Source organism: Anoplopoma fimbria, chromosome 22, assembly GCF_027596085.1.
Source record: "Anoplopoma fimbria isolate UVic2021 breed Golden Eagle Sablefish chromosome 22, Afim_UVic_2022, whole genome shotgun sequence".
Lineage (NCBI taxonomy): Eukaryota > Metazoa > Chordata > Actinopteri > Perciformes > Anoplopomatidae > Anoplopoma > Anoplopoma fimbria.
In genome coordinates, this window is record NC_072470.1 from 9,959,273 (window position 1) to 9,985,105 (window position 25,833).

Genomic DNA, 25,833 nt, shown 5'->3' on the forward strand with positions numbered 1-25,833 from the left:
CATCTCCCTATGGGAATACCAAGTAGGAGCAGGTAGCTGAGAGGAGCGTTGGGGAGCCAAAATGACCCCCCGACTATTGAAAACAGGATGAATGCATGCCGGGCTGAATACGGGGGTAAACTGTTAGGTCTTTGTCATTCAAAGTGATGCTTTTAACCCTTTGGGGTCCCTCTTCCTAACAACCCCCCACACCACCTCCTCCACGCCCGCCCCTTCCCTCTTCATTCACAGCTGAGACAATGGAGGGGAGAGAGGAGGCCTGCGACTGGAGAGATATATATATATAAAAATAAAAAATATATAAAAACATGAGATCAACTCTCCCCTTTTCTGTCCCTAATGGGATTCTGCCCGTTATATTTCCACATCCTCCTCCCAGACACTGCAAAAAAAAAAATGGTGAAAGTTGATAATTATGTAAAGCGACCCCCCCTCCCCGTCAGTCAAAGGCTGGGGATGAATAACAAACAAGTGAGCGCAGGTTGGGCCTCGGCGCGTCCATCACGGCTCTGAATGCATACCGCGCCGCAAACACGTCCGTATGCTGTCAACAAGTGTCAGGGGCTTATGTTTCAGGCTTATGTTTCGCCTGCAGGGACATTCAAGACCAAGGAATTCCTGAACAAACCTTTGATAACGAAAAAAAGTAGGAAAAAAACAGGGCTTAGTATCAGCAGGATACCGAGGAACGTGTATGAAATGAACTTGAAGCCAGGACAGAGTGTATCAGTAAGTTTACATGAATGCATATTTGCGAAATAAAAAAAAAAAAAAAAAATAGGTGGGGTGCTGGATTTACAAGACAAAAAAAAAAAGAAGAGATAAAGCTAATTTTAATCATTTACAAAAGGAATTTTCTGGAGTGCATGCAAACATATGTTGCAGATGAGCACATTCCTATACACATGGCTTTACCAGAGCCAGATGGTTTTTTTTTCTTAAGGAGGGCCCAAGGTGAGCATTAATGCATCCTTGTTTGATCTCCGTAAACATGGTGGAGGGATTGTGTTGCAGAGCGGGCCTGATGATAGCTCTACGCGAAAAGTTCGTGCCGAGGTTCAATTAAAAGAAATGTTGAAAACTGTGCTTACGTCTGGGAAAGCATCAAGACAAAACTGGCACTGACATATGTTCGGAGTGGTGCAAAAATACATTATAGATATGTCTATGTCATATCAATCTTTTTTCCAAAGAATATGACTTAAAGAACATGCAATAAAGAGACAATGCAGAAATAAAAACAGGGAAAATGACTCCATCAGACTTCAAGGTTGTTTAATTTCAAACGTTAATATATTTGTTTTCTAATTCATAGTGAACTATTCATCCAGCTTTGACACTCCTACCGGTCACCTCAAAATCTGCAGCGACTACAGAGTAGCTCCGTACAAGGTGACACATGAACAATGCTTTCTCAAAATAAATATTTTTCATTATAAAATAATAAACCTTCAAATAAATATAGATTTTTTTTTTTAACTTTACACTAAGCAATGTTGGAATTAGAAAATAAATTTTTCATATATGGTCACTGTACAATTTACAAGTAGAAGGGATAAGATTTTTTCCTTTGTAAATTACATTAAATGATTGATATACATTCCAGTGAATGTACAAACATTGTATGAATGAAGTCGACTGATTCATATAAATGTGGATTCATCAAGGTGCCTCTGGTATGGCAGAAAACTTTTCACAGTTGAAGTATTATTATATGTACAAAAATAAAACATCTGTCAAACTCATTTTCTAATGTACATACCCTTTGCATTTACTACTTTACATATAGTTAGTAATAGGAGTCTCTTCTTAGCATATAAGTTGTATTAAATGTTACAAAAAAAAGGCTATCCATTTGGACTCTCATAGCAACAACACGATATCTGGGCACTTGAGTGAAGAAATTATTTTTCAGGACAAAACAGTAGTTGAATATGTCTTCATACCTTGCATCACGTGAAGCGCTTATTTTGGTTTACCTTTCAATTGAAACTCTTAATGCTCGGGTGAGTGACTGCACCTCCTTTTGTAGTCATACTTTTGTCAACCAGCCTTGAAAGTTGGCAACTGAAGGCAAACTGTGACCATGTCTCTGCCCAGATCTGTAAGGCATGAAGATCTACACGGAAAACGCAACAACTCAAGCATCATTAGCTCTCTAATCAAACCTTTCAACTACAGAACTACAGGGCCGTCTATCAGTTCAGTCAACATCTTTCTGTCCTTCTGCATTTCAACATACACCACCATCTCGTCTACGTCGGCTTGCCGTCATCCTAACACTGGATCCGGTTTGTGTTCTTGCACCGACAGCCGGGTCGCGCGACTCGGCCATAGCAGCTCTGGCACACGGCGACACATCCTTTAGCCGGGAGGTAGCACAGGAGACAGGGGAAGAGCAGGGAGAGGAGCGACACGGTGGTCCAGCGGACGCAGCAGTGCGACTGCGTGCACGAGAAGGGCTTGTCGGCGCACGTGTCCTCGTCGTCGCTGGAGCAGTGGTAGAAGAGCCCCTTGACGCAGCAAACGCAGGTCCCGTACTCCACCGCGATCTGCACCGAGCACATGCACCGACGGCCGCACATCCAGCAGGCAGGGAGCTTCCGCAGGCGACTACACTCCTGGCAGCAGCATCGACCGCAGTCCTCGCACTTGGTGGTGTGTATGCCTTGATTTTTATTGCTTCCGCTGCCGGGCACGGCCAGTATGACCCTGGACTCATGGTTCAGGGGCTTCAGCTCTTCTGAATTGAGCTCTGCGCGTTTGGGCTGGGTTCTGATTATCTGGTTGCTCCCTGCCGGGCTGCTGAGGAGCCTCTGGCCTGAAGAAGTGCTCCCCACGCTGGTCCTGATGCTGCTCAGGGAGTCCTCTGCGCTGGAGGACCGCAGCACGCCCTCCCTGGAGGAAATGGAGTTATCTGTGTTTCCATATTGAGTCAATGAATTCAGGTTACGGAGATTATTGGGCCCCTCTTCCGGAGTCTCCTGCTGCCCACTGGTCCTAGAACTTGGTGACGAAGCCAAGTCACTCTTCTGTTGCCTATGCGGAGCGGCTGGAGACCTTTGGGCGACTGTAGGTCCTTCTGTGTACTCATTGCTACTCCTACTTATCCTGATCTGATCCAGAGATAGCACAGCCGGAGTATGGGCCAGCTGCCTGTTGGTCAACCCAGGATCTGGCAGACCATCTAAAGTTTGCATAGGCCGTTGTTGCGGTCTCCCTTCGTCATGCGGCATGACCGGCGAGCCGGCCGATGGCGGCGACCGCCCGTGGTGTCCTCCTCCCCCGTCGCTGTCGTTCTGACTTGTGGAATCCATCTCGGGACTGAAGGGTCACTCTGGCTGGCATGGGACACATCTGAAGTCCTGTAACAGAAACAGACAAGTTTATATCTGTCTCTGGCAAAACCATGCAAATGATTCCATGCAAATCATAACTGTTATCTGTACAAGCACCGCTATGGAAATAAGGCCTAACACAGACAAGACTGTGTTGGGGAGAGAGACGTGTTTGATAGATGACGTAAGAGTGGGTCTATGGAACAACAGTTATGTCCTTGGCAACTGACAAAAAAAGCATAGATGATAAACGTTTCTTCACTTAAAACCAGGCATTACAAACCGATATCTTTACTGGGTTTAGATTCTTCCCTGTCAATGCTTTGCACAAACTTCCCGTTTCACCACACCCATGACACGACAATGACTAACCTAACCGAGAAAAATAAATCGGCTCGGGAAATGAGGGACAGAATTGACTGGTGATGACCTTCCAGAGAAAATGATCAACATGTCAGTTGACCGAAGGTTTATCTGCTGGGAACTCCTGTAGCTAAAGACATCAACCATGAATTGAAACGTCCCCGGTTCGAGTTCGGCCTTTGTTGCATCTCTGTCCCTCATTTCCTGTCATCTCTCCACTGTCTGCTACAAAGGCTTAAAAAGAACCAAAATACTTTCTACATAAGGAAAAGAAAATTAACGTGTTTACTATTTAGATCATTAAATAACTAACTAGTTAAACTAGAATAAATATAAAAATGAATATCTTAAGGTTTGGCTGTTGATCGATGGAATATGTCATCTTGGGCTTTGGGACATTGTGAAGTACATTATTTTATGACTTTCTGCAATTCTTATGGACCATACAGTCAATGAAGAATATTAGCTGAGAGCTAAGAGCTGCAATGATAAGTTGATTAATTAATTAAAAAATCTAAACTTTAGATAATCAAATTATCATTTTGATCATTTTTAAAGCCACAGCGTCACACTTTTGATGGCTTATCAAATGTGAGATTTTGATGGTTTCTTTGTCATAAATGATCGTAAATTGCCCAACGGTCCAAAAACAAATACTATTTAGACAAAACATGACAAATGAATCATTGGGGCACATGTGCTTATACTCCAAATGTTATAACAAATTGTCAAACGATAGCAAATGTGTATTTACAATTTTCTACATTACTATATCTGTATTTAAATAGATTATAAATGATGGTCAAAGATCAGCATTTTCTGTTGAGGACTGAGGGAAGTAGGGTACTTTACTGAAGACAGATATAGGCCAAGCGGTAAGCACCGACACATGAAACGTTAACGCTATGTGTAAGAGTGAGGGTAAAGCAGAACAAAGAAACTAAATAGCAATTTTGGAAAGCCCTCTGTACTTTTTCTTACATTTCTAAGCTTGAACTAAAACCCAGATTTCTAGTCTATTGGCGCTCACAGCCCCAGATCAGTTATAATCTCACCCCCTCATCCTATTGAGAGGGTGAGTATTAGACAAATGCAGAGTGACAGGGCAATATGCTAACATATTCAAATGCACAGTCTTGTTTTCACCAACATATCACACCAAAGTAAAGAAACTGACAGTGGTGGCCTTAATTCTCCTTCCTTGTGCTAATTAGCTTTCAAATGGCATCTTTGGGGTTGTGAGGTCCCCCCCCCCCTTTCAATGACAATACAGGAAGGGCTTTTGTTTGTTGCATGACAAATGGCCTGCAGCAACCTTCCCCATTCTAACGCATTTTACATTGGGACACTCTTGAAAAGAAGATGAGTGACAAGATGAAACAAAAAAAAAAAAAAAAAAAAAAAGGTGGGGGGCATGAAAGAGTCCATGTAAAGTGTGAGTGATGCTCGAGGGTGGTGGTGGTGGGGTGGGAGTGGAGCACTGCTCCCTGTGAGCACCCATCAGGGTTCTTTAGGATTTATGAGCCTTATGGCTCCAAATGCAGGCACACTCAAATGTTAACCTGTCAGTGGGTGGGACGTGGGGCCCCTTCATCAACTCACAGGGGCCTGTGTGCCAGCCATGTTGGCCGCAGTGGGTGGGTGAAGCGTGGGGGCTGACGGAAGTGAACTGGAGCAAACTGGTGGCATCTGCTCTTAAAGATGACAAGTTAAGGATATGAAATGTTAAGCCAAGACAAGGCTCAGTGTCTTGGGGTTCAATTTAGAAATCTAGTGAGTCATATTGTTTCTGAAAAAAAAAATCTGATAAAGCAGTGTTTTCAACTGTGTGCAGCAGATTAGTATTGCAAGAATAGTACATGTTGTTTGCATGGGAGGGAAGAAAAGGGGTGCATGAATGCACATAAGAGCAAACACATGTGCCAACTTTGGACACGACTATTTCCTAGAAAAGCGAACGTCAGCAGGGAGATGGACAATAAGACATTAGTAAAGTCATTACTAAGAGTTTTAAATAAACCCGACAGGGACAAGAAACCAAAAGACAGCTTTCTGTTAAAAGCACAACACTGGGCTATATGTAACGTTAACACACAGTAACCTAAAGGGGAGCCGCTCCGTCCAGAACTTTGAGCACGTCTCTGACATAACTTCAGCCAACACATTGGTATTGTTTCACAGGTTGCATATTACAAAAGGATGGACTTACCGTGCTTTCGACACTTTAGCCCCCCGTTCAGGTGAAATAAATCCAATTTGCGGGAGAGTTTATTCCATGGGTGAGTAAGTCAGTCTGGAGAGCCGTCGGTAAAATCCATTGAGAAAGTTTCCAGCCGGAGCGCATTCTCGTTAACGGCGGCGCTACGACGTAAATCCCATGTTTTGCGCGAGAGCACGAGGCATTAAAAGAGGCGAACACTTCGCACGAGCACCGCCGCGGAGCAGAAGAGGAGGAGGAAGAAGAAGAAGAAGAAGAACAGAGAGAAGGGAGAGACAAATCCCGTGTGTTTTATCCGCAGCGCTGTGAGGGTTTGTGAGTACTTTTTCTCGTGTGTGAATGTTTTTTTTTTTTTTTTTTTTTTTTGCTCTTTCCGGAGGGGAGGTCGGGATTTGGGCTGTAAATGGCGTCAAGCTGAAGGGGGAACAGAGCGCTTGTTGTTGCAGCGGATATCTCGCATCCGGTGCTCAGCCATTGGCTGCCAGAGAGCAGCCATTCACACCCAGTCTTATCAATTATACTGCGGGGGCCAAACGCTGCTGCTCCACCGATGTGGAAGCGTGAGGGCCGCCCTCCTGAAGGCCGGGGCTTCTGACCGGCGGTGACCCATTGTTGAAGCAGCACTTGTCACTAACCTGAAGGTGGATTTGTTAAAGTAGTTCATCATAGTAGGGTAGTTTTGGGAAAGTTTTACGTTGGCTGCAAATTATAATCTACAATCTACAATCAGATTTTTGAAATGCCACTCTGGCATGAATAGAGTACTAAATACTATATAATAATAAAAGTACTAATACAACAATACTGTAAGTTCCATGAGAAAACAGGTAATTTAAATAACATATACATCTGTAAATCTAATTTAAAAGTCTGTGTTTGTATACCTTAATCTACAACAGTGGGGAGCACAAAGTTGAAGTACTGTACTTTACTTTAGTATTTCCATTTTATGCTACTTTATACTTATACTCCACTACATTTCAGAGGAAAGCATTGTACTTGATAGCTATCAGATACATGTTATGGAATAATAGATTAATACTTCATATAAAAAATATACTTAAATAAAAAACACGTTTTTTTTTTTATAGCTCGAACCACTCAAAGTGTAAAGTTCTGAAAGTGCTACCCTATTAAAATGCTGCATTTATGTTAATCTGTAACAATAATAACCCAATAATATATTATATTGTAGATAACTCTGAAAGGGCTCATATTGCATAATGAGTAGTGTAACTTTTGATACTTTTGCTGATGATACTGTAGTGCATCCTTTCCCAAAATGTCCATCAGAAATGTATTGGAGTACAAGTCCATAGTAACATTAAATTAAATACTTAAGTACCTTACATTTGACTGAAGTAGTGTTAAAGTAAATGTAGAAAAAAAATAATAATCCCACCACTATAATCACAGCATTTAGTTGGAATGAAAAATGTTATTTTTTATATTGCCAATATTTGACGAAAGAAAATAATTTAAATATTTTACACCCGCTTGATAGAATGATAAAAAATAAGTAATTACTTAAATAGCTGTCGTCTCAAAGGGGCCTAAAGTACTTTCCCATGTGCATATTGACTTGCCTTTGATTTACAGGGCAGGATGTTAATCATACTGGACATCTCTGGACACTTTGCTCATTTTCAACCATTTGAGGCTCTTTACCAGTCTGCTATGGATCCAAGGTTAAAAGCAATCCATGGCAACTGATACAACTAATTAGCAAGCCATTATATTAGGTTTACTATCAGCAGTTGGGAACAATAGTGTAGCAGCACCCCCTTGTGGATTCCCTCTGGTACTGCAGACTGAAATTAATAGAGGCTTCAGATCAAGTGAAAAATAAACCATCAGATCTAATTAAATGTACTCAACAATCATGTGGAAAGTTTTCTAACAATCCTAATAAAGACTAATGGTCTGTACATTTTCCCTCCCACACGCAATTTGTTCTGTTAAGAAGCAGTGACGTACATGTATGTGCATGCATTAAAAACACAGGGAATGTGAAAACTGAACATACAGAAAGTCCGAAAAGTTAAGAAGAAACATAAGAAAATAAGATAGTGAATCAGTATGCTTGGTATTAAATTCAATGCAGTAGAAGTCAGTGTACTCTGGTAGTGTTCCCTGTTGAAAAGTCAAGTCTCTCTCTCACACACACACACACACACACACACACACACACACACACACACACACACACACACACACACACACACACACACACACACACACACACACACACACACACACACACCTTAAAAGTCAAGACACCAAGTTACCCAGCTATGAAGTAAAAGTATGAAATAAAGACCTTTTCTAACGAAATAATAAAAAGGCCAAATATCCTGTGTTCAGTCAGTCTGAGGCAGGGGCAAAAAGAGCAGAGCTTCAATGAAAACAATGGGAGCTTAGACATCTCTCTCCAGCCTTCCCACTGTTTTAGTAATAGAGTGTCTGATCAAGTCCAGACAGAGTAATTATGAAGTTGTGAGTCTCTTTAATAAACTCAAGAGTATGACTTGGCAAATTAACTTGGATCCAGGTCAGGAAGCTTTCAAGACTTCCCTCTTTGATTAAACAATTTTCTTCCTTTTTTGTTTGTTTTTTGCTCATGGTATAAAAAAAATATAATGAAAATGTTACATGGTTGCAGATTGAACATACAACGGGGAAAATTGCTCTGTTACAGTGAAGATATCAAGTGATTTGGTGGTTGACACCCAATGTTATCCAATAGCAAGCCAACTTTACAGTGCTGACCTTTGAGAGGCCAGAGAGTCCAAAATACAGGAAGCTATTGTAACATATTAGCTATATAAAAAATAATCTGTTAATGCAGCTTTAAAGTCACGGAACAATGAAGAAACGGACTGAAATAATTATTCCATTTAGGCAGACATTTCAGTGGGTTAACAACATGTTTGAGACTGAAACAGCTAGGATGCCCTTTCCTCTTACTTTAGGCACATCTCGTTGACATTTAATTGACATTTTTAGCAAAACAGCAGAATATTATCAGGATATAGTTACCTATATCTGTGAAACCTTAAATCTTATTGTTAGCCAAATTAAATGTATGCTGGATTTCTGCACAAGAGGGGCCATTTTCAGCATAAAGAGTTCATAGTTTGATTTTTAACCCCAACCTTTTAGAGTTTAAGTTAATAGTTGTACAGGCACTTTCTAATGGAAAAGCAGAAGCTTCTGTCTGGTTAGGGACCAACTTGGCCTGTAGGGGACAATTGCTCAGCTTGTACAAATTCCATCTTGCTAAAATATGATACATTTAAAGCAATCAACGGCAGCACAAAAAAAGTTTTAGCGTGAGAACTCCCTGAACAAAAGACAAGAATAAAGCGCATCATCTTCAAGAGCACAGGACGTTCCCTTTCGTTTCAGCTCCTCCTCTTCTCAGCAGTTTCGCTCCCACGGACCCTCGTGGGTCTCTATGTGAACAACAAGTTTCATTCACTGAGTTTTCACATCCGTGGTGATGTGATACAACAGCAGACATCCTTTTGCTGATGAGGGTGAAGATTTAGGATGATGACAAATTTTCCTCTTATTTCACACTCGAACCGACACCTTGCTGATTATGCAAAACTGTCAGAGAGAAACTTACGTCATTTCCCTTTCTGCTAAGGGCACTATGAATTTATAACAAGTGTTTCCTTAAGGTGGATGTCTAAAACTTAGACTCTATATTTGCTATACTATATACACCAGCCCCACCAAAGTTATAAATACTTTATGACCAGTACATTAAAACACCTTTAGCATTTGTATTCACTAGATAAATGCTGGAAAGTGTGTTTAGTGTACTCCAGCAGAAGAAAAGCAAAGATTAACGTATTTGTAGCAGCCGTTAAATTGATAGCTTGGTGACAGAGAATAACATTATTCCACCTATCTTGTCCCCAGAAGATTTGTTGTTCCACCTTGACAATAAAAGGCCACTTAATTGAATTTAGCTTCGCATTCCTGTGTTCACCTGTCATGTAGGCTCGCCTAACCATCTCTCAGGCTGCTGAATCAACCGTGATAAATGTCCATTTACTGCGGCGCCAGCAAGGTCTGAAAATTGAGTATTTAATGATGGCTAGAGCAATTCCAAATTTTTTTTTTTTGGTCCTGCGCTACAAGCAATGCCCTTTCTTTTCTTCTCCCAGAACACCTGAACGGTGAACCTCACTCCCGCTGAGCTTGGCCGAATGCTGTGCTCATGAAAAAAAGAAAGAGAAAATTGAAATGAAACCTAAAACTCCTGCTGCTGCGGGAGATGAACTGTGTCAAGCAGACACTGCAAACTGTTTGAAATAGCTTTGTAAAAGGACAGAGTCTCAAAGTCCATCGCCTCTTCTCCCGGGCTGGCACACATGCTGAGACGGAGCTCAAGCTGCTGTATTGCTGTGATGTGATCCTGTAGCCTGATGAGTGGGCCATTACAGCTGCCAGGTGTCGCATTGTTCTACTGCATCTGTTCAGAACTGGGTCTAGTAGAGTACAGGTGCAACAAAAAGTACTAATTATCTGCTATGTAAACCTCTATGGATTGAAAAGTCTGTTTTTGCTAGACTTTTTAATAATACTGTATTAAAACAATAACATTGCAAAATGGCTTTTATATATGCACTTAAAGGGGACACATCATCCACAACATCTTTTTGTCTGAAACGATCCGTTCTAGTGACTGTCTCCTTAAGCCCCCCTCTAAAAAAAGCCCAGTCTGCTCTGATTATCTTTTGAGAAAAATATGGTGAAACTTTGCAAAGGTAGTTCTCAAGCTGTGGGTGGTATATTCTAAGAATCCTGCATGTGACATAGGAGGTGGGGAGCCAACGTTAAAAGACTGAGGCTAAAGCCAACACACCCCAAGAAAAAACCCAGCATCCTCACCAGTTGATGATCCTTGTAATATACATGGAAATAAAGGAACAGCATTGCAGTGTATGGCTACTTAGTATAATAAGTATGATAAGTACATAACACTGTTTAGCTGCTTAGCTACTTGTTAGTATTTTAAAAAAAGTATGCTTTCTTGTTTAATGTAAAAAAGAGCAAAAGCTTTGAGGATGCGAACCGAAGTGTTTGGCAAACGTAACACTATCTTGGGTACCAGCGCCTTGGAATGCGGAGTGTAAACTTACCCAAAGGAAAGAGCTTTTTAAGGGCTTTTAAAACAACATAACATTCAACCGGTCATACTTGAATAATCCTAATGGTCGTGAGATTATTAACAGGATAGGAAAACAGAGAAAAAGGGTATTTTTTGCTTTAAGTACAAGCTGGGTTTGACTGGGCCCTTCGTAGAATATTTATTTGGCTACAGTTTAAAGCAAGAGCTGACTGGTTGATTTAAGAAAGACTATTGCCCACGGACACAGAACAATATCTGACTGGCTCAGATCAAGAGCGTGTCTTATACTCTGGTGCAATGACCTAAGTAGCACCTCTTGGATTTTGTTATTACTTCATATGTCAGAACTAAAATCATCAAAAATGGTTCTCTCACATCTAAGGACATGTGCTATTTAAATTTTTCGAATGAGTACCTCTTGTAACTTTGAGCACATAATCAATAAACTTCCCACTTCTGCACACATACACTCTTCATATCCAATATTTCACAATTCTGCATTTCACTCTGTGCGCTAACATGAATAGCATGACCCTATGGAGTTCACAGCTTTGAATACTAACTCTGTTGTTGACTTCTCTGCTCCCTCTCCTTTTTCATTACAATGCAGAGAATACATGCGGTACACAAAAGCTATGCCGAGGCATCTCAGTGGATGCTCATAGCATGCTTGGTCGGGGCCGAATTGGAGAGGAGAAAAAGGGAATCACAGAATAGTTGCTGTTGGTGCTGCGAGTCGTGATGTGGGTGCTGAGTGAGGCTCGGCTAGCCACGCTTTTGTCTGGGTGGGTGAGAACCTGGCTATTGACTTGGCTGGGCAGCACACAAATGTCCAATCGTGAAAAGTGATTTATATATTTTAAAAAAGGTCTTCCAATATGTGCAAAGGACTTAATTTAGCTTTAATATTGTCTCAATATTGATTTTTTAACAAACCAACTTTCTTAGTCTGGTGGAAAATGTGAATTCAAGTCTATTAACTATATTCAATGACTTTCACCCAATAATACTCCTTCTCCCTGATCAGTGATAGTACGGAAGTGATTGGGGTAGGGAAGGGGGGCTGAGTCTTCTCTTTCATTTTATATAAAAAAGAAAGACTCTTACCAACATTGTAAATATTATAAATGGGCATCTCACACTCTATGGTACCAGTAAGCTCTTCTACACACACCTGAGTTTGCTTTAATATGCAGAGGGACATTAGCAGGTCTTCCAATTATGCCTCTTCCTAGATTCTAAATAATAAGAAAAAATAATGGTATTTCCTGTATAATAATAATAATACATTTTATTTTTTATAGCGCTTTAAAAAGGTACTCAAAGGCACTTTACATGTTAAAAGTATGACCTGTCATAACGGACTTCTAATACACAATCACTTGTCGGTGACTCATCAAGGAACCTTTTCCGCTCACTCTATGTGACACATTTAACTTCATTGCAGTTCTGTGTTATTGATGCTGAATATAGAACATAGTGACGTGGGATGTGACATTTAATCCTATGCTATATACTGAAAGAAATCCCTGATACAGAGAGAGGATTGAAGTCCCCAGAATATGGTCATAGGGTTAGCAAATATTCATTCATTTTCAGAATGTAACCCTTTAAAGTTTCTTTACATAATGCCACTGGTGTTTGTTTATGTAAAAGCACAAATATTGAATTATTTTCTATATCCTAAATACTACGGGAATAACCACAGTCTGGGATATGTCAATGATTAGCAACAACATTGATTTCAATGCATTTCTTCATACATTGCAGCGTTTCCATAATACAGCAGCAATAAACTTAGTTGAAACCAGGAAAAATAGTATTTATTACCTCAGAGGATAACCTAAAGAAAATGGATCAGTGTGGTGGAAAATAGTAAAAACTCCAATTTTGAAGCTGGAGCTCTAGATTGAAAGCCTGATATAACAGAACTCATGATTTTATGGTCATGGTGGTCATGGGCTCAAAGTTGTGGCTTTAATGGGTTTCAATGGGGACAATTTTGTCCTTGAGATTCTGAGTGTCTGTGCTGTCTTTTGGCGACACAAATTATCATAGACTAGTTGTCGGAGCCACGGTTGAACCCAGCCATGATGATCCCAAAAATGTAGAAATTAAAGCAAAAAATGGGTTGGGGAGCAACGTAACAGTTCTCCCAAAAGCTGCCCTATAATACATTTCCTTCCTGTTTGGAAGAGGATTCTCTCCCATCGATTGTACTCTTGACACTCAAGTGTATTGAGGCTCCTCTTGAGCTCATTAGCAGTTGTGGATGAGAGGTTAGTTAGTTATTTTTACAGCCCCCTTTATGAAAAAGACATTTCTCACTTTCTACAATATCCTACTTTAGGAAAAGCTCGAGTACATAAATATGTATTCCAAATGTGAAAGAGGCTTCCACGCTCTAAGAAATGTCACAGATTAGTATTAGCAGTGAGGGTGTGGGAACCTCAAGGGCATTCAACTGACGCAGCTGCATTCATTGTGTGTGGCAGCCTGTGTGTATGCCAGCGTGGTGTCAGGGAGTATAGAGACCTTTATTTTCTACTTGCATGGGGTTATCAGCTTTTCACAAATATGAAATATGTATGTATATTGGTGCTTGACTGTCAGAAATTTATGTTGCCAAGACTTTTGTGTTCAATAGCAGGAAAAGAAGCTTTGGTCTTCGTTAAAATTGCACAAAAGGCATATTGCATTCAACCCGCCAGTGTAAGAATAAAACCGGCCACAGAGAGTGCAGATACTCTATCCAAAACGTCATCCTGTGATTCTGTGGTAGAGAAAAACGCCTCTGGATAGGGTTTAGCTAATCTTTCTTTTCTCTGTGTGAATTGATAAAAAGGGTTAAAGTAGCCACTCAAACCCAGACGCGTTGTCAGATCTCAGGATTGTAGCTGTCCAGCTGGGGTCACTGTTGTGGTTTGTTTAATAAGTGTGTGTGTGTTACACGGTGTTTCATCATCTATCACAATAAGAAGTACTGGACTAGTGGACTGAAGGCGAACACCTTCATCATGGGTTTGCTGCTGCACAAGGCTAAGGGTCAACAGCTAAGCTAGCGGCGTGTGAAGCTGTAGTATGTTTTGAGCTTGTTGCTAATGTTAGCGTGCTAACACGTTTGTGTTCAAGTCTAGTAGCCCTGTCGATGTTTAGCAGGTACAATGTTTACTTACCTTCTTAGTTTAGCATTTTCCCATTAACATAAGCTAATTAGCACCGCTAGCATGGCTAAAACCAACCAGTGGGAAGCACCAATTAGCAGTAGCCATACGTTTTCGGACCTTCAGGCCGAAACGTATGGCACATGAAAACGGGCTTTTAAGATCTCCGTCCACACATCGTTTCAGCATCGTTTTCGAAATTATGTGCGTCCAGACTTGCTCCCCTGAAAACGAATATCACGTGACTATTCACATACACTGGGCATGCGCGTGCCGGTGTAAACAGGAAGTACATTGGTTGCTTGGTTACAGATAATACGATTACACTACTCTTGATACTCGTCGTGCTTGATACTTAAGAACTTCCTCTAAAATTTTCTTCCATAAACCCATAAAGTTTTTAGAAGTTTTATTTTTCAAGCTTAGTTACAACACTGCAAGTCTAACTCTATCTCTCCCACACAGACAGCAAATTTACTTTAAATGAGCAGTTATTAAACAAAGTTTACTAGATTATGGGTCCATACATTTGGTCAACACAAGTCCGTCAGAAGTCCGAAAACGTAGGGCTGATAAGGCCGCTGACACGCCGCTCGCTAATCGCTCCATAACAGCTGATTCCAGCTGAAGCCAAATAACTTGAATCCCCTCTGGGTGTCCATGGATCACCTGTGCTCCCCTGGGTCCTAAGTCCCTACACGCTTGAACATCTATGTACAAACATTTGTAACCAATACCACATTATCCATGTTGAATTAACCTGGTAGTCGATCGGTATCAAGGCTGTTGTTGTTGTTCTCTTCCGGAAAAGGGTCACATGGTAAGGGGGTGACGAATCAGGGAATGACACGTCATAACTGCTAAGAACCAATCACGTAGCGAACGCCGGTGCCTACGTCATCGTTTTCGGACTTCTTCGTTTTCAGTCATCCACACTATCAGGAAAATGCGGCATTTTCAAACTTATCTGTCCTCGGGAGCGTTTTCAAACTTATGATATGCGGATTCATTTGAAAACGGGTTAGTGTGGACGTGGCCTGAGACTGGTTTCATCAAGAGCGGTTATGTAGCTGTTGAGCACAGTAACACACACATGCTCAGAGTGTCCGTTGCTAGCTAGCTTATAGCTAACGTCCATGCTAGTATAGTGGCGGTTCCGGGAGAGAAAAAACAGACTGCACAAGAGGTTAAATCTGCGCCAAAGATGCGAGATGAAAAAGTGCCTTACTCCCTGTCTGAACACACCTCGATGTAATCTTCTCACAGTGGTTAATGTAGGAACCAGTGAGGATATGTCAGCCTCTGCTGCTTTCACTCACTCTTTGTGTGACCTGAATGTGTTTGAGACAGTGGAAACAGTTTTGTCCTACTTCTCTGTTAGATGATTTCCTCACAGTGCTTCGGACTGTGCGAGTTCGCTATGATATAAAAAAAAAGGTTCCCCAGCTTTGCTATAAATATATTTTCATCCCCAACTGTAAGAAGACCATCATCACATAACCAATTTGCTGTGGGACATTGAACTTCCAGCGACTACCTTAGAGGTGCAAAAGGTTGCTCTCTAATTCAGTTTTATAAACTGGAAAACAGTTCCACGAAATATACAGCAGCAGCTTAAAATTCTATCCTTAGGCGAACTGTTACAATTGTGATCTTTTAATTATTGCACATAAGGAATAAGTTGAAAAACTGAAACTAAAGGAGAGAAAAAAAAGAGTGAAATCTCATTGTCATGGCAACCTTTTTGGCAGGATGAGCCTTGCAACAGCATATTTTCTTCGCTCTCCGGGGAGTTGGGTAAACTGTGAATACAATAATGATAATGCATCTGACAAATACAGGAGGTGTGATGGGATGGTGTGCTTTGTAGGTTGCCTCAGTTGCCATGATAGTAATGTGTTTCTCTAATTTCCTGATCTTGACTCTAAGATCAGCTTTAGATCGTGAGTGCTATCCGTGCAGTGTAGGCTTTCATACTGCCGATACAGGAAAGTGCACCAAGATGCACTCACTATTTCTTACACCCAACATCTAGTGAGAGCACAAATACTTCATTCAAATGGTGAATGGTGGTTGAGAAAATGGATGTTACTCTCTGGATCCATTAGGGCAGCGTTTTTCAAAGTCTGACACTGTGGTCACCCCTAAAACACGGAAACTATCTGTTTATGAATAAATAGAGGAGAGTGTCCGTTTCTGGAATATAAGAACCATGTTGATGGTGCTTCAGTAGTGTCATAAAATAATGATTGTGCAACATAAAAAAAGATAACATTTATGTTTTTTGTAATTATTATTATTTACTTTGATTAGTGGGCTAATTACACTCTTAAGTTTTGGATCAAAGCTGTTGAAGCCCTGTTATCTTATATTCTGTATTTGGCATTTTGGGACCACTAAAAAGATGCTGAATTAATAATTTGCACTTCCTGTTTATATTGTGCCCAAGGATGTACAGAAAATATTCTCTAGATACTTTGATACTGAAGAAAACTTAAAAATTCGCTGAAGTTCTGGAGTTGTAAGGAGTGTGTTTGTTTCTATGAGTTCCAAGCGGGTCTATGGATGCTTCTTCAAAATGCACATTGGAGATAATGAAAGGACGGTGGAAGTGGAGACGAATCTGATTCTAAGAATATGTATATCACGTGTGTGTGTTCAGATTTAACAGAGTTACGGGTTCTGAGAATGAGTGAGATTTTTGCTGGAAATTGCAGCAAACCCTATCTTCCTCCTCTCCCTCATAGTTCAAACCCTCTCACATGTGAGTTTTTGCATCTTAAATTAAGAAAGATCTACCAAACAAACTGGCTCTCTGGCTGCCACAACAATTGGCATATAGCAACTTGAAGCAGGATTCAAAAATGTCTATCAAGCGGCTTGGCTGAAGCTTCCCATCGGGCACTTTCATGTATAATATGAGCCTGCAGTGGGATGAAGCAATTTTGTAAAAAGCCCTTTCCGCTATAGTAATATTGCAGCTTTAATATTCCTGGGAGACTGTATAGCATAGTAGACATGCAAACGGACGCACCCACAGCCAAACCCATATGCACTCTCACACATCCCGGCATGCACAAACGCACTGCAATTTCTACCATATCATTACTGTGCAGTCCCATACACTTTCATCCTCCCTCTCCTCGGAGTCACTGGGAGCAAAATTTGATTTCCGCCTCATAACTCTCTCCATAATGCGATATCGCCAGCACTAAATTGCCAAGATAACCTTTATCAGAGTAGAGGTGAAAGCCCCTGAATCGTTGAGTGGTTATTCCTCTGCCAGGCAAGAAAAACAAGTAGGGGAGGGATAATAGATATTTTCCCTCGGGCAGAGCCACGGACACCTCGGCGGCGTCACTGAGCCATTTGGATCGACGCTACGGGGTAAAGAAATGTTTGGAGGAAATGAAGACGAACGGACGCAGAACCAGAATAATCCTTCCACCTGGTGCTGCTCGCAGAACTGTATCCCTTTGCTCTGAGTGTGGATGTATGTTTGTGTGTATAATGCATGAGCTGAGAATTATGCTCTTCAAATAAATCTTTGTTTATTCAACCTTAAACAAAGTATCAAAGAGCCGGGCCTCTTGTGGCTGGCTGTGCCGGTCCTGGTACATCTCTGAATATACCCAAACCAAAGAGCTTGTTTTCTCTTTGTTTTTCTCCATCTTAGGAATTATTTAAGGGCTTCTATATGTTGTTTTCTTTTCAACTTTGTTTATATAATGTAATAATTCACGATGCGCTTTGTGTCACATTGATACTGAAAAGATTTGAAAACGTGATTTCTGTGAACTGCAAATTCAAATATAAGAGCACACATGCTGTATGCCCAGTCACATGTACATGTACTGTACATCAATTGAGACTTTGTTGCACAACAACAAACTATTGTGGAAAGTATCTTAGTTCATGTAATCAACTGTCCTTGAGTATTTCCATTTCATGCTCCTTAATACTTCTGCTTGGTTAAACAACCCAAAAGATCAGATTTTCCTTTAGAAAGACCTGAACCATACCGTAGGTTGGCAACCACCAGTCTAAACTACCCAACAGTATATAGTAGTAGTTCAAAACAAAAAATAGTAAACTGGAACTTATGCATCAATGCACCACTGCTGTGTTGTGTGAGTTAATTAATCCATCCCACAATTGTCTGACCCCCCTGTCTGGACACCAATGGCCTGTAAGGTGTCATAAAACACACTTGATTCAAACTCATGTACTTCATACAATCTTGCCAAAAAAAAAAAAAAAAAAAAATCAAACTCACCAAGCTGTCTGCCCGCGTGGCAGCGGCTGAATGGCGGCGAGGTACAGATGCACACACGCAACCGATCATGATCCTCCTGGTGAAAATAATATTAATATATCAGTCAGAGTCCATTTTTCTCCAGAATGAAATAAAAGAGACAATATTACTCTACAAGAAGGAATTTGAATGTAAATCCTTTATTCATGTTTTTAGATTGTTGTAATGACATTCACCTCAGTAAATTATCTGTATTCTTAAACCAGCTGCAATTCAGGGTTTTCCTATGTTATATAACTCCGTATGTATTACCTATGCAAATTCTTCCCTCAATCCACCAATCCGTGGAGAATGATGCTTAAATACATGAGCAGAATTAAAAGAAAATGCTGTGACGTTAAGGAAGCCAAAAACATCTAGACAAAGCAGGCAACTTGTGATTTGAAATCAATAAATGAAAAAAAAAAACCCTGTTCATAAGAACACATGCAGAGCGCTTCAATGGTAACTGTAACCAGGCAAGTTGAACAGATTTGTATTTCGGGTAACAGCCTGGGGAGCCAAGTGCCACTGAGTCACGGCTTTGTAAATAATCACCTGCACAAAATCTGCTGGGGATGAGGTGCTTTTCTCATGCCACCTTCTGGTCTGAGGCTTTTCAGCCATTGACACTACAGCAGTTGCACCATGATCACATACAAGTTCCCCAATTGCCCCTGTACACACTCAAAGTGTTATATTACTGCTGTGAAACTGATTAGTATTTCTGAGTTTCCCATACCTTGAAGCTATACTTATTTGTTTCACTTTGCTGAGCGCGTATCAAATCAAGCATTCCTTTCATCTGCTCAGGAAGAGGTGGGAATTACTATTCAATGTTTGAAACAAAATCACTGAAATCTGTTCACTTTTGAGTTAACTATGAGGTGGATTTCCATGTATTGTGCAATACTTTAGATTTGTAAGAAATTGGTCATAAACCACTGGCATTCCTATAAGCTGCAATTCTGCTTTGTGATCAGTGCTTTTAAGCAAATGTTAGCATACATAAAAAGGCCTTTAAAGTGAAAGTGTTAACAGCTCAGCTGCCAACAAGTTAGTGAGCTTTAGAGACGCTGGTAGGTAGATTTTGTCACCTTTGGACAGAGCCAGGCTAGCTGTTGCCCATTGTTTTTGGTCTTTGTGCTAAGCTAAGTTAGCTTTATATTTAGCGTACAGATATGACAGCATTGATCTTCTCATCTAACACTCCACAAGAAAGCGAATGAGTAACATATTAAACAATTAGTGGGATATTGCCAGGGAATGGAGGCCACCTAACGAAGTAGCAAACTAGGTTAGCTTAGCATTCGCAAAGTGGTGATCCACCGCCTTTAAAGAAAAAAGGGCCCGCAGTATGGCAAAGCTCATACAGCAAATGGAGTAAAAACATCTACATATTGAAAAGATGATTTGTTAAAGATTCCTTCACACATGTACAGGACACATCTTTGCTCATGCTGCCTTTAAAAAGAAAGAAAGCAAAGCCAGATGGTTTTCTAGTTACATTCAAAACTCTTACTGTACATTTGTAAGAGAGAGAGAGAGTGAGAGAAAGAGAGAGAGCAGCATTGTAAGTAAAGTCCCTCTTCCAAGTCTGAAAACAGCCTTATGCTGCCAAATCACTTGGGCAATTTATCAATAATGTCTCTCTGTGCTGTGATTTAGAATTGCATAATTGTTTTTGAGCAACACTTTCAATATTGGCTCAAGCAGCTTATTATGAAGAGGATTAAAAAAAGGCTTTTAAATGTGCATTATTGCATAAAAATAGGAATTTAGGAAGAAGACGTACTTTATTTAGGCTGAGAAATGGCCTCAGTACCTGAGGTAATAAGCATTTTGATTCTTCCCAGAAAATTTGAAACACAGAGCGTTCCATTTTGGGCTCAGCATGAAGTTAATTGGCTGATAGCAAAATGAGAAACCGGTAAATGTATTATCTTGTTTGTTCGCAGTGTAAAATCTGGTTAACCGTGTCTCAACCACACTGGTGATGGATGAGGTGGAGGGGAATATCCAGCAGCTCAGAGCCAACACGTCTGGACTTTGGCAGGACGGGGCAACAGAGGGCGAGCAACATCGCTCCTCCTCTGCCAAGCAACCCACAACTCTTCCAGTTAACTCGGAGCCATCAGCATTAAAAGTGAAAAAATGCATCAGGACCCCATCGATTTAAATGCAGAAGTTTACAACCATAAATATCCACGTTCGCTTTTTAAACAAGGAGTGCATCAGCAGCAAGCGCTACTCTGAGAGAAGCTCACGATTCCAGACTTAAATCTCAAGACGTCGGTTTTGGAGCACTGTATCTTCATTGAGTCCAAATACGTCTGCGTTTAGAAAAAGATTAAGTTGTTGCCAAAAGCTGTGCGGCACTGAAATAGGATTTTAGGTCACAGCGGGAGCAAGGGCTTATTCTGAGGATGTGTACAGGAAAGAGACAAGTTGATTTTTAGCCTAATGCACCCAAGATCGCATCTATTCTCTGTCTCAAAAAACTATTAGTTCTGGGTCATGTGAGGGTAAAGATGTGATTTTCTGTTCCTGGTGTGAATAAAGCCCTGAGACACCCAGCGCATATGAATCCCAAAGCCCCCACCCCCTCCTCCTCAAAGAAAAGCTCTTTGGCTCAGACTATGTGTCCATCAATGAGAATTATGCGGGCACCAGTTGGCTTCTTCCTCCGTCAATGTGTCACTCTTTCCCTCCTCTTCCTCCCTGCTTTTCAATCCGTCCCCATTCTCTTTCTCCGCGGCACAAAAGAGTCTATAGCTGGGCCGTCTGAGCGGTAGAAAAAAAGACCTTAATGTTTTCAGGAAGCCGATGATGCCTCGGCCATACCCATGTGCCACGAGCCAATAGTGGTGCTGCGTCGGAGCAGGCAGGGCAATCTGCTGTTGGGCCCAACGTGAGCGGACTTGAGAGCAGCCGCCTCGGTAGGCATTTAATGGCCGAGCTCGGCTGCCGAGTCCAGAGTCACCCGGGACTGAGACGAGTCCCCCTGGCTATGGATTAACAGTGTAGCAGAAACACACTGAGCTGTTATTGTGTAACGTACACGTTGTTTTTGATTATAAATGTAGGCCGGCTTCGACCCTTTGAATACAGAGCATAAACAGCCCGCAGGAAAATATATATAACCGTCCAGGACTTCAGTAGCTATGTATAGCTTTATAGTTTTAAAGGAAAAGAAAAGATATTGGCCACCAACTAGAAGCTGTATTTTGTCACTATGTTAACAGGTTTTCAGTGCACAGATAGAGGACAGTGTCTGTGTCAGAACTTTGTTGACACCGACACTTTGAGCCTCAGTTCTGTCCGAGAATGTACTGATGGTATAAAGCAAAAAAGCAAAAAGAAACAAATTCAGCTGATTATGTGACTCCTTTTCTTTGTATTTTGTTTCTTATGCGATTGACGCATTTTGAGATTTTGCCACCAGCGTTTCAAGCATGCTTTGGGTGATGTTAACAGAAAATATGATGTTGCCACAGACAAGGTCAGTTAGCCGTGGGCCCGAGCCTGTTTTTGATTTGTTTAGCACCTTTCAAGCACAGAGGCTATTCAAACTGCTTTGAGGCAAATAAAGATTCTAAAACCACATTTTACAAACAATAAAAATGAAAAATAGAATACAATTTGATACAGATAATATAAAAAAATTGAAATACTGTTAGAGCGCAGTGATTATTTGCAGCCATGATATTAATTAAAGGCTCAGGGGAAGCCTATTTAGCATTCATAGGCAGTATAGAAAAATGATTATCACACCATAATGTAGTTGCTAGAAAATATCATAGTTGTGTGCATCAATTAACACTAAAAAGTGTCCTTGAACATTACATTATGGTGTCTTAAATTATGTATTAAAGTATGTATATTGTATAGTCCTCATACATGCTGAATAGTGGGACTTGTTACCCTTAAATTTGTTTACATTTGGCAAATTGTCACAGCAACTTTAGATGTAGGTAGTTTTCGGCACCACACAAGAGGAGGGAACATTCAGAGTTACTGGCAGCAGGAGATTAACAGTTAAAAAGTTGGTGAAGAGTTGGTGAGGAAATCAATGAACCAACACCATGAAACATTTCCAATCAGTGAGTTTTGTGGCAAAATGAGGCAGCCAAAATCCTTCGGCATGATTAAAAACAACACCTCGACAGAACAGAGTTACACAGCCGCACCGAGAGAAAATCTCCCTGTCATGACAGCTCGTCACACTCGAGGTGACATCCCGCGTGCTACGTGTTGCTTTGTGAGTTCTCATTTCTGCAGACAGTTGGAGGTGGATGAAGTGACCCAAAATCCAATTTGTAGTTAAAATTTCATAAACAAGATTGTGAGGCTTTTATGAAGACGGACAAGTTCCAACAGCTGGACGCAGACGTCATCGCGGCGACGGATCGCCAGATGAACACCTGCCATCCACCGCGGCAACAAGTGCAAGAGGCTAATTGGAGCCAAAAGTCACAGGAGACCGGTCCCCTGGATGAACCCGAAGCTTTGGTTGATGCTCGACCTTGCTGCAAGCTCTTTATAAAAGGAGATGAAAAACTTCACTTTATCTTTAATCTCCCACCAAGTTCAAGTTCGTTCTATGAAAAGAATAGTTGCGTTTGTCTGATTCTCCCTATAATATAAATCCGTGCTTTAAAAGCAGGAAAAAATACTCAAAGTGAGTCACCCAAGCAGGACTTAAAGTTAAAAGCTTCTGCGCACCAGGGAATGTTTTTTCTGCTATAGTTGAGCACTGAGAGTCCAGGCAGACAACAGTAAACATAAACAGACTCCCACACGACCTCTTCACTCGAACAATTAAAACTACAGGTTTGTTTGGCGGCAATTTGGCTCTGGAGGTTCATTAAACTGCGTGGGCGTCTTTTTGCATTCATTAGGACAACATTATCCCTCGTTCTCATGCAGGTTTGACCTTTTTTGGTTTTCATTTTTAAATCCTTTGTGTCAAAGTGTACATCATGGGGATGTTCAGGTGCACCAAGAATGACTGATTCAACTGCAGGTATTGCATAAATGCAGCACTGGATTATGGCTTTGAACAGGGAGGAGAAGAACCCAGTCTTTGAAATGTAGCCGGGTAAAATTAAAAGATTACTGATATTGAATAATTTAAGATAGGGAGAAGTGTGTCACAGGACTTGCAGCAGCATATAGAGGCCAGAGAAGAACTTCTGTTGCAAGAAACTATAAAATGGAACCAGGATCAATAGATACTGTAATAAAGTGACGGCACACAGTGTTTATTAACTCAAAAAATGTGGTATTCTTTAACAAGCAGCAGCGAGTGCTTTGTGTGCTTTTCGCCCCAGGTTTTGCCTGGCAACATGGGCTGCTGTGACTTCTTGGTGGAAGTTGTTGGATGTGTGTGCAGCCTAAAAGAAGGGCTGCAGGCACTACTCAGGGGCTCAAAAAACCCTTTCACTGGGGCACCCAGGTAGCTCACCTGTTAGAGAGTATGCCTCATGTTTGAAGGAGTCCTTACTGGTTAATAGAACATTTGCTATAATTATTCTGCTAAGTCAAAAATAATAAAGTGAAGACCAGTGGTTCCCAACCTTTGTTGTAACCTACAGACTTTTCAAATGAACTCAAACAACTAAGTTTGGGAATCACCAGAGGCCCAACGACACGATATTATAACAATACTTAAGTCACGATATGATCTTATTGCATTTTATTAACATCTTGCGATATGCTTAGTACTATGATAGCATATATTAATATCTATTACATTTTCTCAACAACAAATTATTCATTTTGTCCGTTTTCACTTTATTGCAGCAAAATGTGTTAGTCAGTCAAGACTGTCCAACACTCATATTATATTTGTTTTGACAGACTTCCTGCCAATCCCGCTGACTTCAACCAAGACCAAACCAGAAAATCAGCACTGTCTAATGAATTGAAAAAGCCAAATTTATATTATTCAATCAAATCACATTCTTTAAAATTTTGACAAATTAGTTGAGCTACTCCAAGAACAAGGCATAGACCATTTCCCGCACACAAAATTATATTTATAAAAGGAGAATGTGTGCACGTAGTTGAGATATGCGGGTGATATGATAATGAAGTGATTAAATATGTAGTGAGAGATGCAATCTTAGTAAAACATTGTATCATTCGTTAATGATCTTTTCTTCTAATCATAAATTGGCTTTACAAAGCCATTCATAAAGTCTGTTTCAATACGAGTTCTGTAAATGAATCATAAATCATCCTTCTGACCTTTCGTAACAAAGACTGAGATATTGCCACGATGGTGGTTTACAGAAGCATGTGATAAATAAGTGCTATAAATGAACACAGCCGTGCGCAATGGTCGGGTGGAGAACATTGGTGAAGTTGAATATCTTCTTATCAACGTGTGTAATGAGATATACAGTGGGTACGGAAAGTATTCAGACCCCTTTCAATTTTTCACTCTTTGTTTCATTGCAGCCATTTGCTAAAATCGAAAAAGTTCATTTTTTTTTCGCATTAATGTACACTCAGCAACCCATCTTGATAGAAAAAAACAGAAATGTAGAAATTTTTTTGCTCAGTATTGAGTAGAAGCACCCTTTTGAGCTAGTACAGCCATGAGTCTTCTTGGGAATGATGCAACAAGTTTCTCACACCTGGATTTGGGGATCCTCTGCCATTCTTCCTTGCAGATCCTCTCCAGTTCTGTCAGGTTGGATGGTGAACGTTGGTGGACAGCCATTTTCAGGTCTCTCCAGAGATGCTCAATTGGGTTTAGGTCAGGGCTCTGGCTGGGCCAGTCAAGAATGGTCACAGACTTGTTCCGAAGCCACTCCTTTGTTATTTTAGCTGTGTACTTCGGGTCATTGTCTTGTTGGAAGGTGAACCTTCGGCCCAGTCTGAGGTCCTGAGCACTCTGGAGGAGGTTTTCTTCCAGGATATCTCTGTACTTGGCCGCATTCATCTTTCCTTCAATTGCAACCAGTCGTCCTGTCCCTGCAGCTGAAAAACACACCCATAGCATGATGCTGCCACCACCATGTTTCACTGTTGGGATTGTATTGGGCAGGTGATGAACAGTGCCTGGTTTTCTCCACACATACCGCTTAGAATTAACGCCAAAAAGTTCAATCTTGGTCTCATCAGACCAGAGAATCTTATTTCTCATAGTTTGGGAGTCCTCCATGTGTTTTTTGGCAAACTCTATGTGGGCTTTCATATGTCTTGCACTGAGGAGAGGCTTCCGTCGGGCCACTCTGCCATAAAGCCCCGACTGGTGGAGGGCTGCAGTGATAGTTGACTTTGTGGAACTTTCTCCCATC

General features: G+C 40.9%; 1 protein-coding gene across 1 annotated transcript; it reads right to left on the minus strand.

The window, feature by feature from the left end:
* Positions 1 to 1,272: 1,272 nt before the first annotated feature.
* Positions 1,273 to 6,241, minus strand: spry2 (sprouty RTK signaling antagonist 2). The gene is made up of 2 exons (XM_054624019.1): positions 5,911 to 6,241; positions 1,273 to 3,365 (listed from the first exon to the last, which is right to left on the minus strand). Exon 2 carries the CDS (start codon positions 3,315 to 3,317, stop codon positions 2,277 to 2,279), a length of 1,041 nt encoding a protein of 346 aa, XP_054479994.1. The 5' UTR covers positions 3,318 to 3,365; positions 5,911 to 6,241; the 3' UTR covers positions 1,273 to 2,276.
* Positions 6,242 to 25,833: the final 19,592 nt, after the last annotated feature.

Excerpts from the sequence above, each read along its gene's own strand:
- spry2 (XM_054624019.1), bottom strand. The coding sequence starts at position 3,317 with ATGGATTCCACAAGTCAGAACGACAGCGACGGGGGAGGAGGACACCAC.